General features: G+C 35.2%; 1 protein-coding gene across 4 annotated transcripts in view; it reads right to left on the minus strand.

Annotated features, from left to right (window-relative positions):
- Positions 1-4,552: 4,552 nt before the first annotated feature.
- The window catches only part of LOC309855578 (uncharacterized protein), a 30,789-nt gene continuing 19,862 nt past the window's right edge, over positions 4,553-15,479 (minus strand). Inside the window, exons 3-5 of one of the 4 annotated variants that reach the window (XM_082715980.1) lie at positions 10,965-13,482; positions 8,060-8,157; positions 4,553-5,161 (exon numbers count right to left, since the gene is read on the minus strand). In XM_082715980.1, the coding sequence (XP_082572106.1) occupies positions 8,085-8,157; positions 10,965-13,482 (2,591 nt within the window). In that variant the 3' untranslated portion in view covers positions 4,553-5,161; positions 8,060-8,084. Of the gene's footprint in view, positions 8,158-10,964; positions 13,483-15,479 lie in introns of all 4 variants that reach the window. The other 3 variants (XM_082715981.1, XM_082715982.1, XM_082715979.1) reach the window with 3 other exon arrangements.

The following is a 15,479-nucleotide window of genomic DNA, read 5'->3' on the forward strand; positions in this document are numbered from 1 at the left end:
TGTCCAAGTGAGATTTATTCATGGAATTCAAGGATATCACAGCATATGAAAATTGATCAGTAAATTATATCACATTAACAGAATGATGAGGAAAATCACATGATCATCTCATTTAATGTAGAAAAAAAGACAAAATTCAACATTCTTTTATGATAAAAACACATAATACACTAGGGATAGCAGGAAACTACCTTAATAGAAGTTATGCATGAGCAACCCACAGTGAATATCATACTCAGGGGTCAAAGAATTCTTTCAAGATCAGAAATAAAGAAAGGATGCCCTCTCTCATCACTTCTATTCAGGACAGTGGTGGAAGTTATAGCCAGAGCAATTAAGAGAAAAAGAAATAAAATGCATCCAAATTGAAAGAGGTAAAATTACCTCTGTTTGCAGATAGGATCTTACATACAGAAAACTCTAATGATTACACTCTCTCTCTCTCTCTCACACACACACACACACACACACACACACACACAGAGTTGGAGATAATAAATGAATTCAACAGTGTAGCAGGATACAAAGTCAACACACAAAAATCAGTTGCATTTATAAGCATTAAGAATAAACAATTTAGAAAGAATCTCATACTTTTTTTACATTATTGTTTGAGGTGAATAAATATATATATATATACATATTTTTAGATTTTATTTATTTATTTAATAGAGTGAGATCACAAGTAGGCAGAGAGGCAGGGAGAGAGAGAGAAGAGGAAGCAGGCTCCCAGCTGAGCAGAGAGCCTGGTGCAGGGCTCAATCCCCGGACCCTGAGACCATGACCCAAGCCGAAGGCAGAGGCTTAACCCACTGAGCCACCCAGGCGCCCCATAAATATATTTTGAAATAAAAATAATAACAAAATGATTTAAAAAGTTCCATTTACAATACCTTGAAAAAGGCAATTAACTTGACCGAAGAAGTTAACACTTGTACAGTGAAAACTACAAAAATTACTAAAAAAAAAAAAAAAAGACATAAATAAATGGAAATGCATCTCATGTTTAACACTATTAAGATGTCAACACTACCCAGAGTGATATATAGATTCAATGAAATCTCTATCAAAATCCCATGATGTTACTTGCTGAAATAGAAAAACCATCCAAAATGTATTTGGAACCTCAAGGGACCCAAAATAGCTAAAATAGTCTTGAAAAAAGGACAAAGATGGAGGACTTGTGATTCATGATTTCAAAACTTATTGAAAAGATATAGGACTCAAAACCATGCAGTACTGGCATAAAGACGGACATATAGACCAATGAAAAAAATAGCCCAGCAATAAATTCTTACATGCATGGTTAAATCATTTTTGATAAGGCTCCCAATTCCATTCATTGATGATGTCTTTTCAAGAAATGGTGTTGGGAAAATTGGATATTTACATGCAAAAGAATGAAGTTGGACCTTTACCTAACACTATATTCAATACTTAATTTAAATGGATCAAAAAGCTAAATGTATGACCTAAAACTATAAAATTCTTAGAAGAAAACAAGGTGAAATCTTCATGACATTGGATATGGCAGTGATTTCTTCAGTATAAGCCTAGGCAAAAAAAGCATAGGCAGAAAGCACAGGCAAAAAAAGAAAAAAACAACAACAGACAAATGAGATTTCACGAAGTATTTTTAAAATGTTCATCAAAAGACAACATCAACACAGTAAAACGACAACCAACAGACTGGGAGAAAATATTTGCAAATCATGTATCTGGCAAGAGGTTAATATTCAGAATATATAGAGATCTTCTAACATTCCACAATAAAAAGAATTAAATAATAACTCAAAAATGGGCAAAAGAGTTATATAGACATTTATCCAAGGAGTATGTAAAAATGGCCAATAAGTCCATGAAAAGATGCTTGACATCACTCATCGTTAAGGGACTGCAAATCAAAACATCATTGAGATGCCATCTCATACTTATTAGGATGGGACCTATATAAAAACAAAACAAAACAAACCCCACAAAATAACAAAAAGGAAGATAACAAATACTGCCCAGGATGTGGGGAAATTGAAACTGTTGTGCAGTATTGGTGGGAATATAAAATAGTATAGCTGCTGTAGAATGCAATATAGCAGTTCCACCAAAAACAAAAAAAGAAGGGATTACCATATGATGAAGAAATTACACTACTGTGTATGCTCAAATGAATTGAAAGCAAAGTCTTGAAGAGACATTAGTGCACCCATGTTCATAAACAGCATTATTTTATTAAAGCTAAAACATGGAAGCAACACGAGTATCCATTGTTGGATGAAAGATAAGCAAAATGTGGTATAAATATTCAATGAAAAATTATTTAGCCTTAGAAAGGAAGAAAATTGTGACATATGGCTTGACATGGATGAACCTTGAGGACATTATGCTAAGTGAAAGAGACAGTCACAAAAAGACAAATACTGTATGATTCCACTATATGACATACTTAGAATAGTCAAAATCACAGATACAGAGAGTAGAATGGTGGTTTCCATGGGCTGGGGATTGGATTGTGAGTTCTTATTTAATGGATATAGAGTTTCAATTTTACAAGATAAAAAGAGTTATGGGGTAGATGGTGGCGATGTTTGGACAATATTATGAGTATATTTATTTATTTAATATTTTATTTATTTTAGAGAGAGAGTACACAAGTGGGGAGAGGGAGAGTGACAAGCAGACTCTGCGCTCAGTGTGGAGTCCAACACAGGGATCAATCCCAAGACACTGCAATCATGACCTGAGCTGAAATCAAGAGTCAGATGCTTAACTAAATCACCCAGGTGCCCCATAAATATATTTAATACCATTAAACTGTACACTGAAAATTAGCTAAGATGGGTAAATTTTATGTTAACTATATTTTACCAAATTAAAAAAAATAGGGGAAAAAGGAAATTTATTTTTTAGGTTATTTATAACTACAGAAAGCACAGAAATCTACAAAAATTAGTTATATTTATAGTAGTTGTTTTATGTAAACATGTAATTTGTTACTTTCTTCTTGAAGTATTTCATGTTTAATTTAACATAAAACAACACGATGTTGATTCTGGAAGTCAGAGAATTTGTTACAAGCATTTTTTTTCCTGAGCCACAGGTTACTTTGGAACCCATCACTGCCATTCAAGTTTTCCAATTCCAAGTTCTTTTAATTGTATCTGCAGCATTGAACAACATATTTTGTCTTTTTTTAGGCTTTGTTTCCTTATTTTTTATGTACAATAAAGCTACTATTGCATATGATGATGACTCTAAAGGGTAATATTAAGATCAAATATTCTGATAATGCTTTATACAACTGCTAACCTTACATATGAGTACAATATCGATAAACACTATGGTTTTTTTCTTCTACATCTAGGGTATGTTGAATGTCAGGGCTTATCTTAGATGAATTTTGGACAACAGCACCTAAATGTTACTCAAGAATCTCCATCTTCATTTGTCACAAACTGGTATCATTATCACCACCTCTTCTCCATTCTCCTCTATATGGCAACTTGGTTAATGGCACCACCATCTCTCCACATCAGAAAGCATGGAGTTAAACTGAACTTTTCCACTTTCTTTCCTCCTACATCAAATAATCCAGTAATTACAGTCATTTCTGTCTTAATAGCTCTCAATTGTGTTCTCGCCTCTCCATTCTTACTTCTTACTGCTTTATTTCAAGCTCTTTTGAATTGAGTCTGGACTACCACAACAGGAGTCCTTCTATTCTCTTTTCCTCTATGTCTTCTCCTTAAATCCAAAGGTTACCTGTTACCTCTGGGATGAGGTATAAACTTTCTAAAGGCAAACAAGGTCCCTGATTGCTTTTCCAATCTCACTTCTCATCAACCCCAGTCATACCATGTACCTATTATGCACATGCCAAACTATGGGTAGTTCCCCAAATGTACTATGATCTTTCTCAGCTAACTTTAAGAACAGAAACTTGAAAATGGAAGGAGCAATATTGTTTATTGAAGTCAGAGACTTCTTGAATGAGAAAAGTCTTAGTTAAGAGAAGATGCCAAAAAGAATATGGTGCCCATATATATAAGCAAGACAATGTAGGGAAAAGTAGGAAGACTAACCTAGGTGGGCAGAGGGCTGGATTTAAGTAATATAAATAAGCATACAGAGAGTGGTGACAAATAGTGGAAATCTTATAAAAAGGCTTGGTAGGTCATTGTGGTTTGATTGCCCATGTGTGTGTCCTATAGTCTACAAAGTGTATCTGGTAATTATTAGGCAAAAAGATGTTTTTTTTTTAAGTACACCTGGCAACCCAGTCCCTGTTTGTAACTGCAAAAGAAAGAAATACAATTTTTAAAAATTATTTCACTATTTTTTTCAGTTCTTTTGCCAGGAGCTATAAAAACTCTATGCCAGTTTTTGAGTTACTTTATGGCAGCTCCAAAGATAGCTTTATTGTTTCCAATTCATTCATCTCTAAAACTTCTTGGTAAATGACATATGCTATAAATTTTTCTAGGTTAGTAAGGTTGATCGGGATAAATAGCAAGTTAAGCAAACACTGCACAGTACTGATGAATCTTAACTACTTTAATCATGTGTACCACATTCATAAAACAATAACAATAATAAACAACATTAACAATAAAATAACAATTTATTATTGTTGATATTAAACCTAGAGTGGCTATCACAATTTTAAAAACATCTGTCAGATTTTTTAAGTGACTATTACAATATTAAAATCATGTCATAAAATTTCTTCAAAGTTAAGACAATCTTCTTCTGGAGACAGAGACTTACACAAAAGAAAGAGAGAACTTCTAGCTGGAAAATCTGACTGCACTTTTTAGTCATTAACAACGCAAAATATTTTTTTATGATGGCTAGAAAGGACCACAATGTGTCCTTTCCCTAACTTCAGAGTCTGCCAGAAGCAAATAAGATGAACGGGGCAGTTGTAACATGGCATTTTGAAACAACATTCTTGGTCTCATGGACAATAAAGACAAGGTCATGTAATGAGGAAGGAATAAGAGAATAAACATATAATAAACATTTCTCAGGGATCTCTGCAAGTTTTGAAGTTATTTGCTCATATCCTCAAAACCTTCTTGGTTGTGCCTTTGTCTTTTCCATCTCAAGGTATTCTTTTCACTAATCAAGGGTCAAGGTTTTGTCTGCTACCTGTCTGGAGGTTGAGCTGCAACAACAGGATAAAAAGAAACTTGGGAGTTAAAAGCTGTAATGTAAAGAAAATAATATTTTTCTCCATAGACTATTTTAAATAGATTATGTAATATAAAGCATAGATATCATTATCCTTCAAAGCTTCAAACCCATGTTCAAAAAACTACTGTGATCACCTTATAATCACAAGTATAATAATGTCTCTTAAAATACTAAGATGAAACTATAGTAGTGTTTATTTTGTAACCTAGGAGTCTGCTAACATTAGGTTAGCACAATATTTATTATACTTGACACCTTTAATTATATGTTATTTTCAATATATAAAATTGACTTAAAATTTTTCATTATAGGCTCTGAATTTTTTTCTCACTTGGTAGCTGTGTGATCACAAAAAGGTTACTTGACTATATAACATAGTCCTCACCTATAAAATAGGGTAACAGGGAAAATTATGTAACTTCATAGACTTGTTGAGAGGTTTAAATGAACTACTACACGTAAAACTCAAGAATGCATGTCAAATAGTAAGTGCTACTAAATCTTGGTTATGCAATGGCTGCCAGGATATTTACACTGAAGTTTATTTTTATGTGTTTTCTAATTCCAACATTGCTCTATTACTAATCTTTTGTTATGTCATATCATATTCCATTTGTAAACTATATTCAAGAGTAGTACAAAGCCATGAAAACAATCATACTGAGAACTGAATTTTCTGGACCTTTTGCTTAAAACTCTCACAGTTAGCAATCTTATTCTGATTTAGAGCCTTTTGCAACTATCTAGAAATTGTCTTTTCAGGGCCTAGAATAAAGTTTTGTTTGCCTCATTATCTATTACTGTGTAGTCAGGTAAGATGAACTATGCTCCTTGGCTGTGGTCACTGTCCATTTGTGGTATAATATTTATGTGATGAAATAAGGTAGTGCTGGTGCTTGTTTCTTCTATTATTTCTACTTCACTTACTACTTGATTGGTCATCTTTTTATTCAGGAAGTACCAAGACAGTAAGTATGAACAACCAGATTGTTCCTAACTTCTTATAAAACAATCAGTTATTTAAAAAAAACCCAAATCAGTTATTTGTAATAAAAACGATCTTATTATTAAAATTTCCATGAAAACTCAGATGGCTATGGTCCTCAAAGTAACCCCAAAGCATAAAAAGTTATCAACTGTGTGTGTGCATGTGTATGTGTCCACACACACGAGTGTTGGTATAGGTTCTCTGTGAAAGGGTAAAAATGAAGTGGTAGCAGATACATTAGCAGATAAACTTTTAAAAGTCAGCAATCAGGAAGCACACTTAGCTGGGCAGCTTGAAAGCTTGGTTACTTCCTAAATGGGGTTAATATGTTAGGGTGTTTGAATGACCTCAGAATGGGAAAATCAGAAGCTGGTGGTGAATAAGTGAAAATTTGTTAATATAGGGTGCTTATATTCTTGTTAGAAACTTTGAAGTCTGCAGTTGTGTGTGTATGTGTGTGTGTGTGTGTGTGTGTGTGTGTGAGATGAGATAAGGGTAGGTTAGGAAGTACAAAGGATGGCATAGAAGAAATATTTTTCTTTTACAAATGGACTTGGACAAGCCAGAACATATGGGGATTCAATGATATGCTGAAAGAGTAAAGATTACTGCAATCATATTTATTATTCCACAATATCCCTCCTTCTCCATATAACATTATTTCCTTTGTCTTCACCTCCAATATAATCATCTCTTGCTACTACCTTCTTATCCACATTCTTCATTTTATTGAGGGACTCTATTACACTGAATCAACAGTTTCTATCCCATAAACATTCTACTTAATGAATCCAAGTATCTATAGAAGTGGATTGGTTGACATGCCTCATGAGAGACAAAACCTGAAATTTCATACCTTGCTTATTTAATCATTTTGCATTTATTGTCTTTGATACTCAATACATCCAAACTGAGACTTAAATATTTTGGAAAATGTAGTTTAATAATTGTCCCTCAAGTAGAAGATGAAATAAATTCAGACACAGCTGCTTCAGTTTTTTTCAAGCCTGGATCACAGCAGACTGCACAGATCCTATAGCTGTTAAATGCACATCTACCCTGGTGTCATTGTAGCAAACATTTCTGAGATTTGAAAATCCATTGAAATCTCCTTTTTGAGAATAAAATGTCTCTTTAGTCAATTATTTAAGATTTATGATGTTGAGTGATAGTCTTAAAGTTCTCCTAAGTTAGTCTCTACCAATTTTTGGACTCAAGTTGATTTTGTCTGTTTTATTCTATCTGTCCAGATAAAATGCATCATTGATCCTTACATTTGAGGGGGCAGGGCCAAAGGCCCTTGAGGCATAAGGGAAAATACATAATTTTGAAATTCCTTCAGAAAGAAGGTCATTTGCACAGATTTTCTGCAGTAGGGGCAGTAATAAGGTGCAATTTACTTTGAGCTTGGAGTAACTGGTTTTCCTTTGGATTGCTCACCGAGGTCATTATAAGTTTGTGGTTGGCTCAGAAAACTATACATGGTGTCCATAAAGAAAGAAGGCTGAATTCAATCTGAGACTTTGATCTTGTAGCAAATCACCAATTGTTTTTTTCCCCAAACTATTCAAAGAACAATGGGCAGTTCACATGGTTAGCAGGAAGAACTTTTGTATTTACTCAATATTATTTATTTAGTTACATTGAGTTTGAGATCTTTTACTAATTAACTTCAAAGGAGGTTCCAACTCAGTTCACGGTATTTTAATTAAACACTTTCAGGACCCTATCTTATCTAACAACAAATCCAGCAATAGGATATCATGGAAGCAGCTCAGTATTAAAAAGAAATATGAACAAATTGATATATAAAGGAGTGACTTTATTGGAAAGGTTTGGTGCACAGATGACCTCAGTAAAGCAGTTGAATAATTAACAGACCTTGACCAAGTTGATAGGAGATGGTTTACTGTATCTTAGATTGAAAATCCCCAGAAAACATGTCTCCCACTGACAAAACACAGCATATCCCTAAAAAGCTAGAAAGAGAAAAACTGTTTATTTGTATGTAAACATATTTAATTAAGAAACTACAAGGCAGGACATTGCTTTGATTATCTGGATTATGTGAGTACTATATACCTAAATATGCCTAAAGGTTAGGTTTATCTAAGATTTATTTCAATGAATATTAAGAAGAGTTAAACCTGTTCATGTATTTTAATGGCTCTATGATCAGGATGAAAGTGATATATTGGGAGCCCCTGGGTGGCTCAGTGGGTTAAGCCTCTGCCTTCGGCCTAAGTCATGATTGCAGAGTCTTGGGATCGAGCCCCGCATTGGGCTATCTGCTCAGCAGGGAGCCTGCTTCTCTCTCTCTCTCTCTCTCTGCCTGCCTCTCTGCCTACTTGTCAAATAAATAAATAAATAAAATCTTTTTTTTTTTAAAGTGATACATTGGGTCAATCATTTTGAAATGAAAATATGAAAACTTCTGGCCACTCCAGTTAATCCACTCTGATGATATTATGCTACAAATTTAGCCTCTTCTGAACCAAGGATTATCTGTAGGCTTCCTCAAAGATACAAGAATTTATAAACAAAAGCATTTTTGTTGGTCAATTTAGGAGCAATTAACAAAGATACTAATTTAAGAGAACTTTGGTGCAAAAAGCATGACACATTTGATTGGTATGTTCAGACATCTGTCACACTAAGAAGACCTATATAATTCTATTTATAAAACTGGTTATAATAGACTATCCTATATGAAAATTTCCTTCAATATCACTACTGAATAATCTTTGTTTTTTAAAAAATTCTACCATAAATCACAAAATGACACCTTCTTTGAATGGCCTTAATGCAATTTTTCTTAAGTACACTGCAATCTGTCAAGTACTTGAACTAATTATATCCTTGAGTAAAATTTTTATCAATAAAAACAATTTTCAAAGTTTGAGAAAGATAAGGTATTACTTTTATCTGTTCTATATGGAATCATATTGTTTTTCAGAATTATAAATAACCTCTAGGTAACTTATTAAATGATACCAGGGTCTTAGTAATATAGTTCTAAAACCACAATCCATGGAAGTGAATGTTAACCTTCACAAAAAGGAAGATAATTTCAGGAGTTAAGATCTTGTTGGGTTATTTCTGAAAAGTGCAACACAGTGTAATAATTAATACACCCATATTTCCAACTACTCTAATACATTGGTGACCTGTGATCTGAACAACCAAAATGTTTTCTAACCTTTCTAGAAACTCAGTGAGATTCCATTTTATTTGTTTTCATATAGCTTCTATCCTCAAATAGGCATTTGTTTTCCTATTAAGTGGGCTAAAAGCACCTTAGAGGGCACTTTCTCATTTTGCACATTTTTGAAGACCTCTACACTGTTTAATTATTAAATGCCTATTGAAATAATGAATGAAGATGATACAAATGGCTTGACTAAATGTTCTGATGTTAATTAAGTTGGTTGTTGGGTTCATTTGTGGTTAGTAGAAAAATTTTAAAGGGAGCTTCTCTTCTTAAATTGTTTTAATGGGGAAAGTACCTGTGTTTCCCTATTGTAGTTGTTTATGATGGAAATATGGACAAGGATGTAATAAACCAGGAAAAATGTGGAAGCTCTGAAGGAAGGAAATCACCCATTCTTCTAGAAGAATGCTTTGTTTGTGTATCCTCCATTAAAAAAAAAAATGTTTTTTGGGGAAGGAGAGAAATGCCCTACTTTGCAGGTAGTTTTCATCTAAAATTAACATGATACGTTTTACATACCCAAACTTAGGAAATATAGTTGTTATATACTAGGATTCTAACAGCAAAATATTCCTTAACTAGTAAACTAAAACTTATGATAACCATATTTTCATTCATCCCAAAACACCAAATCCATAAAATAAACATATTTTTAAAGTTTTCATACTACTGCAAAAGTTCATTTTGTATAAAACAACTGGGAGAAATTTCTCTTTTTTCTAATGTTGTGGTTTGTATTTTAGCAATATTATTTTTATTACTTATAATGACATTACCTTAAAACTTACATAAGGTGGAGCTATAAAACTATACTAGGTATTTACAACTGTCTCCAGAGAGATGGTTCTTTTGGGAAAATCATGAAATTGTTCTTTATTAAAGTAAAAGCTTTGGAGAGATGCCTATTTTGTACTTTAATTTTGGCTATATATGACATATATATACATATATATATATGTATATATATGTACATATATATATATACACATTCAATTACACATTGAATATATATATATTCAATTACACATTCTGGTAGAAAACAAAGTAATTTTTTAAGTTGCACATTTATCCACACAAACACTAAAATCTAAATGTATTTGTTTACCATGTCTAATGAAGAATAACAAAAATAAAATTCAATGTGTACCAACTTGACTATGTCTCAATGACAGTATGGTGGTAAAATTTCATCAAAAAGAGTATTAGTTTCAAATGTCTTTATTTATGGTATTTAAAGTTCATTCAACTTTGCTCTCTCTGCAAATAGAGGGAAGAAACAAATGCTTGGCCATTGTACCCTTGATGGAGGTAGTGAATGAGCCAGCCACTGCACAATCAAGGCCATTTTTCTATTTACAAGCTGTATAGCAGATGGATCTTTCAAATAGAAAACTGTGCTGCTGGCTACCAGGGTCAATAAAGAAGTAATACCGGACATCTTATCTCCTCTCTTCCATGGATTGCATACTCAAATAAATTTTAAAAAGGAAGTTTTTTAGTCATGTTCAATTACCTAACACTTTGAATTATAATAAATGGAGAAGAAATGTAAAGTCTACATTTATATAAACTTACCTTAAAAAATGATTCACAGCACCTGATGATACAGCAAACTTCACAACATTTGGTGGTTCAGCTTCTACTATAATGTCAAAACCAAGGAATGGAATATGTGAATTGGAGTGAAAGTTTAAATTGGTAGGATCCTTGATAACAATGTAATTCTGGACCTTTGAGAAATCTTTTAAAAAGCCAGATTCCTTGGCATCAAGGACATCCTTGGACTCAGTAGTATACTTAAGGCTAACAGAATCCATGGAGCCAGTAGTGTCTTTGAGGCAGGCACCAAATTTGTGGTTATCAAAAATTGTATAATTTGTACTAAGCTTAGATGGATCAGAAAATTCAAAGGTGGTCAAATTTCCAGCTGTGGAAATATAGTTTGTGCTGGCAGCAAAAGTGAGGTAGTTAAAATTAACAATATTGGGAATGGAGAAACTGGCACTGATATCAAATTCAGGCTCAGAGAGATTATTAATATTGCTAGTATTGGTAAAATTATGAACATTATGGATATTTATGGCATCATCATTTGTGTTGGTGACAAGATTGGATCCAAAGACATGAGTTAATCTAAGGTCATGGTTAGTGCCTGAGGCACAGGTGGTGCCAGGAGTATAGCTAGGGTTAATAGCACCACTACAACTGGTTGTATTGCTAGTGTCAATGGCATTGACAGTGGTAGCTGTAGAGCTAGGTTTGGCAGCATAACTGTTTCTAGCAATACAGTTGACACTGGGTAGAAGGCTAGCATCTACTGCATGGATGAATCCTGAGACACAGTCAAGATCTGAGTCACAGTTTGGGACGGCTGTATAGTTGTGGTCAGTAGCAATGGTGGGTTTTGTATCATACCTGAAATTAGCATACTTGTTAGACCTAATTGCACTACTTTGACTTGTAGTATTACTAGGCCTGACATTAGAGTTAGAGCCAGGGTCTATTTTAAAGTCCGGGTCATTGTTATTGGGGCCAGGACAACTGATGTTGGGGCCAGAGTCATTGTTAATGGACTCAGGGCAGTTGGGGCCTGATCGGATATTTTGAGGGTCAGAGGCATTGTTTTGGGAGCCAGATCTATTGATTTTAGAGCCAGGTCTATTGTTGAGGCCAGCACCATTAATGGAATCAGAAGTGTAGTCCAGGCCAGTTCCATTTTGGAACCCAGAACTATAGTTTGTATTAAGACCATTGTTGCTATTAGCAGTACATTCTGGATCAACACCACTGTTTAGGCCAGAGGTACTGTCTGAATTATTGGTGTGTTTTTTCCCATCAGAATCAGTGCTATTGTTAGTGGAATTATCAAGGTTAGAGTCATGTTCACTGTTAGAATCAGTTCCATTGTTAGAATCACCATCACTGTTGGAATCAGCTCCACTTGTAGGGTCAACATCACCACTGGGATCAGATCCATTGTCTGTGTCTGCATCTTTTTCAGCATTGCTATCTTTGGGATCACTGTCATCAGGGTCAGACTTATCTTTGGGATCTTTCTTATCTTTGGTGTTGTCATCCTCAGAATCTACTTCATCTTCAGGATCTCTTTCATTTTCAGAGTCTGTCTCTTCTTCATGGTCTGTCTCATCTTTGAAAAGAGGCTTCTCTTTGGCATTGGCCTTATTGTTGAGATTTCCAGCACTCATTAATTTAATTTCATTGTCAGGATTGACCTCATTTTCAAGTTTAATGGTAAGGTTAAACTTGCCCTCATTTTCAAGGCCAGGAACATTGCTGGTGTCAGTAACACTGTCTGAGCCAGGGGTACTATGGTAGCCCAGGGTATTTTGAGGATTCATGGGAAAGGTACTGGTAACAGTAGAGCCTATGAGATTTTGAAGAGCTGAGCAACTTTCACAATGTAAATAAGAAGTTGAACCCAAGGAATATTTAGAATCCTCTCGATGTAAAGGACAGTGGATGCCCACAGGATGTTTAGGATCCAGGGATCGAGATAAAGGGCTATTCCGAGAAGTCTTACGATGTCTAATAGATTTGGGGCTCAGAGAATATTTAGAATCCAAGGGAATTTGGAGATGTAAAGTATAGTCACGATCTGAATCATCATCAGAATTTACAAGACATTTATGAAAAGAATTATTGATTTCCACGAAACATTTGGAACATATAGGAGCTCCAGTGTCCAAAGAATATGTGTTGTTTCTGTGAGTCTTGGGGCATACATCAGGCCAAGAACTCATGGACACAGGATGGCAGAGAGATGCTAAGTCTTCAGAGGTATAATCTTCAACATTTAAAGGAGGAATAGGATTCATTTGAGACTGGGAACTCTGAAAACTTTGTGGCAATCTGTAGTCCTTGCAATGAATTTTACATACTGAAGTTTTGTGCCTGACATTTCTGTGATGCTTGGTATCCATGACTATGTTTGGGATTGGAGAAAGGCTGTGTCTGTGCTTTTGCTTTAACTTTTTCTGTGATTTTTGGTTGTCACTGAACTTTGGAGATACCTCTTTAGATCTCACACTCTTGTCACCACTCAGATATTTTACAAGTTGAATTCTGGATACTGCTAGAAAGAGAAGAATAAAACATGAGCAAGAATAACAAAAAATATAATAAAGTTTTACTTTGGCATTCACAATAGAACACAAGTATGTGTTAAGGAAAAAAATACCATTTCTTTTGATAGATTATTACTATTTGATATTTTAGAGGGAGGCCATGATCTTAAATTTTCTTCTGTCCTCTAGAGCTTATTAAGACATAAAAAATGAAAGGTGGTCATTTATCTTATATTTCTATACCAGATTCATAAAGCTTATACTTTAGGAGATAAATCATTTAATAATAATTCATTGGCAGAATGAGGGGCAAGATGGTGGAGAAGTAGGAGACCCTATTTCAACTGGTGTCTACCAGAGCACTCTGAACACCCATGAAATCAGCCTGAGATGTAAGATTATACACTTCTGGATCTCTACAGGGGCAGAGGATCATCAGTGGAGAGGTACAGAGTAGCTGGGAGTGCACAGATTGATATTGGAGGATAAACAGAAGGGTGAGGGAGCCACCAGAAGCAACCCATTGGAAAGTAATAATCCAGTGCAAAAGTGCCTTGTGCTTGGGGACCAGCATTAGCTTGGAGACTGGTGGATGAGAAACAGGAAGGGATTAATAATAGCACTCAAACAGAAGAAAGAGATGTAAGGAACAATTGTTGGGATTGGACGACTCCAGGCATGAACTTAAGCCCACGGTCCCAGGATGGCCATAGTCAATACCCTCCTGCACCTGAGAGAGCCCAGCAGGGGCTGCTGTTAGCGGTCCCTGGGTCCGCGGCCACCACAGCTGTCTCAGTTGCCTCCACTGCCACTGGGGCTGAGTGCACTCAGTATGGACATGGGCTCCAGACAGCAGTGTCAGGAACAGCAGACACCAGGACCAGGCTTGCCCAGACCAGTATCTCTCACAATTTTGGTAGCATGGGGGTACAGAGACAAGTGCAGGCCTTGGGCAACCACTGAGACAGTGGCTGGGGGTGCACATCGCCTGTGGGAGATTGATGGCTCAGTGGAGTTCGCAGAGGGGAAATCTGTGTGTTCTAGACCATCCAGAGAGGAGCAGACTATGGCTTCTTTCTGAGGAGGAGGTCTGGGTGTGGACAGCTTACTTTGCTCTGACCCTCCAAAAAGGCACAAAAAAACATAAAAGGACAAAAACATCCAGAGAACAAAAGCCTGAAAAACCAGTTTCCACAGAGCCCAGCTCTGTGATAGGGGGTAGGGCAACTCAGCCCAAGCAAGACTGACTGAAAAACAAGGAGGCAGTCCCCTTCCCTAGAAGACAAGCCAAAAGAACAAGAGGAAAACAATCACAGGGTCCCCATAAAATTTTAAAACCCCAGCATCAGGGGAGAACACTACATTAAGCTCCCAGTATTGCCCCACAACCTGTATATTTCATAGTTACAAATTTTCTCTCTCTTTTTAAAAATTTGCTCTCATGATTCTCATTCTTTTATTTTTGTAACCTACTTAACATTTCAACTGGATGTTTAAAACAACATATTCCATAGCAACTTTTTAACTTGAACTCTTTTCATACAGAGACTTTTGTTTCTTTTTCTTTTTATATATATAGTTATAAGTTCAAGGTAGTCCTTTTCCCCTATTCAATACTACCTGTATCTATCTATCTATCTATCTATCTACACCAGTTTTAATCTCCCTGTATCTCTGGCAAGTTGAGTCCTCTAACAAAGATAACAAGGTGCACCCAAGAAAAACTGAAATAATCTACCTTGCCCACATCGAGGGTTTATAACCACTTTCCCGTCTTACTCTTTTGTCAGTGTTTCTGTGTGTTTGTTTTTGTTTTTGAACCTTATAAATCTTATTCTTGGGATTCATTTGGCTGGGCTTTTCCCTTTTCTTTTACTTTTGTTGGTCTTTTTGTTTGTTCTTCTTTTTTTTTTGTACTTTATAAATCTTATTGTTGGGGCTCATTTTGGCTTTTTTTCTCCCTTTTTCTCTCTCTTTTTTCTTTTTTCCCTCCTTTTGGTGGTGA

This window comes from Mustela nivalis (assembly GCF_964662115.1).
Source record: "Mustela nivalis genome assembly, chromosome: X".
In the NCBI taxonomy this organism is placed as follows: domain Eukaryota; kingdom Metazoa; phylum Chordata; class Mammalia; order Carnivora; family Mustelidae; genus Mustela; species Mustela nivalis.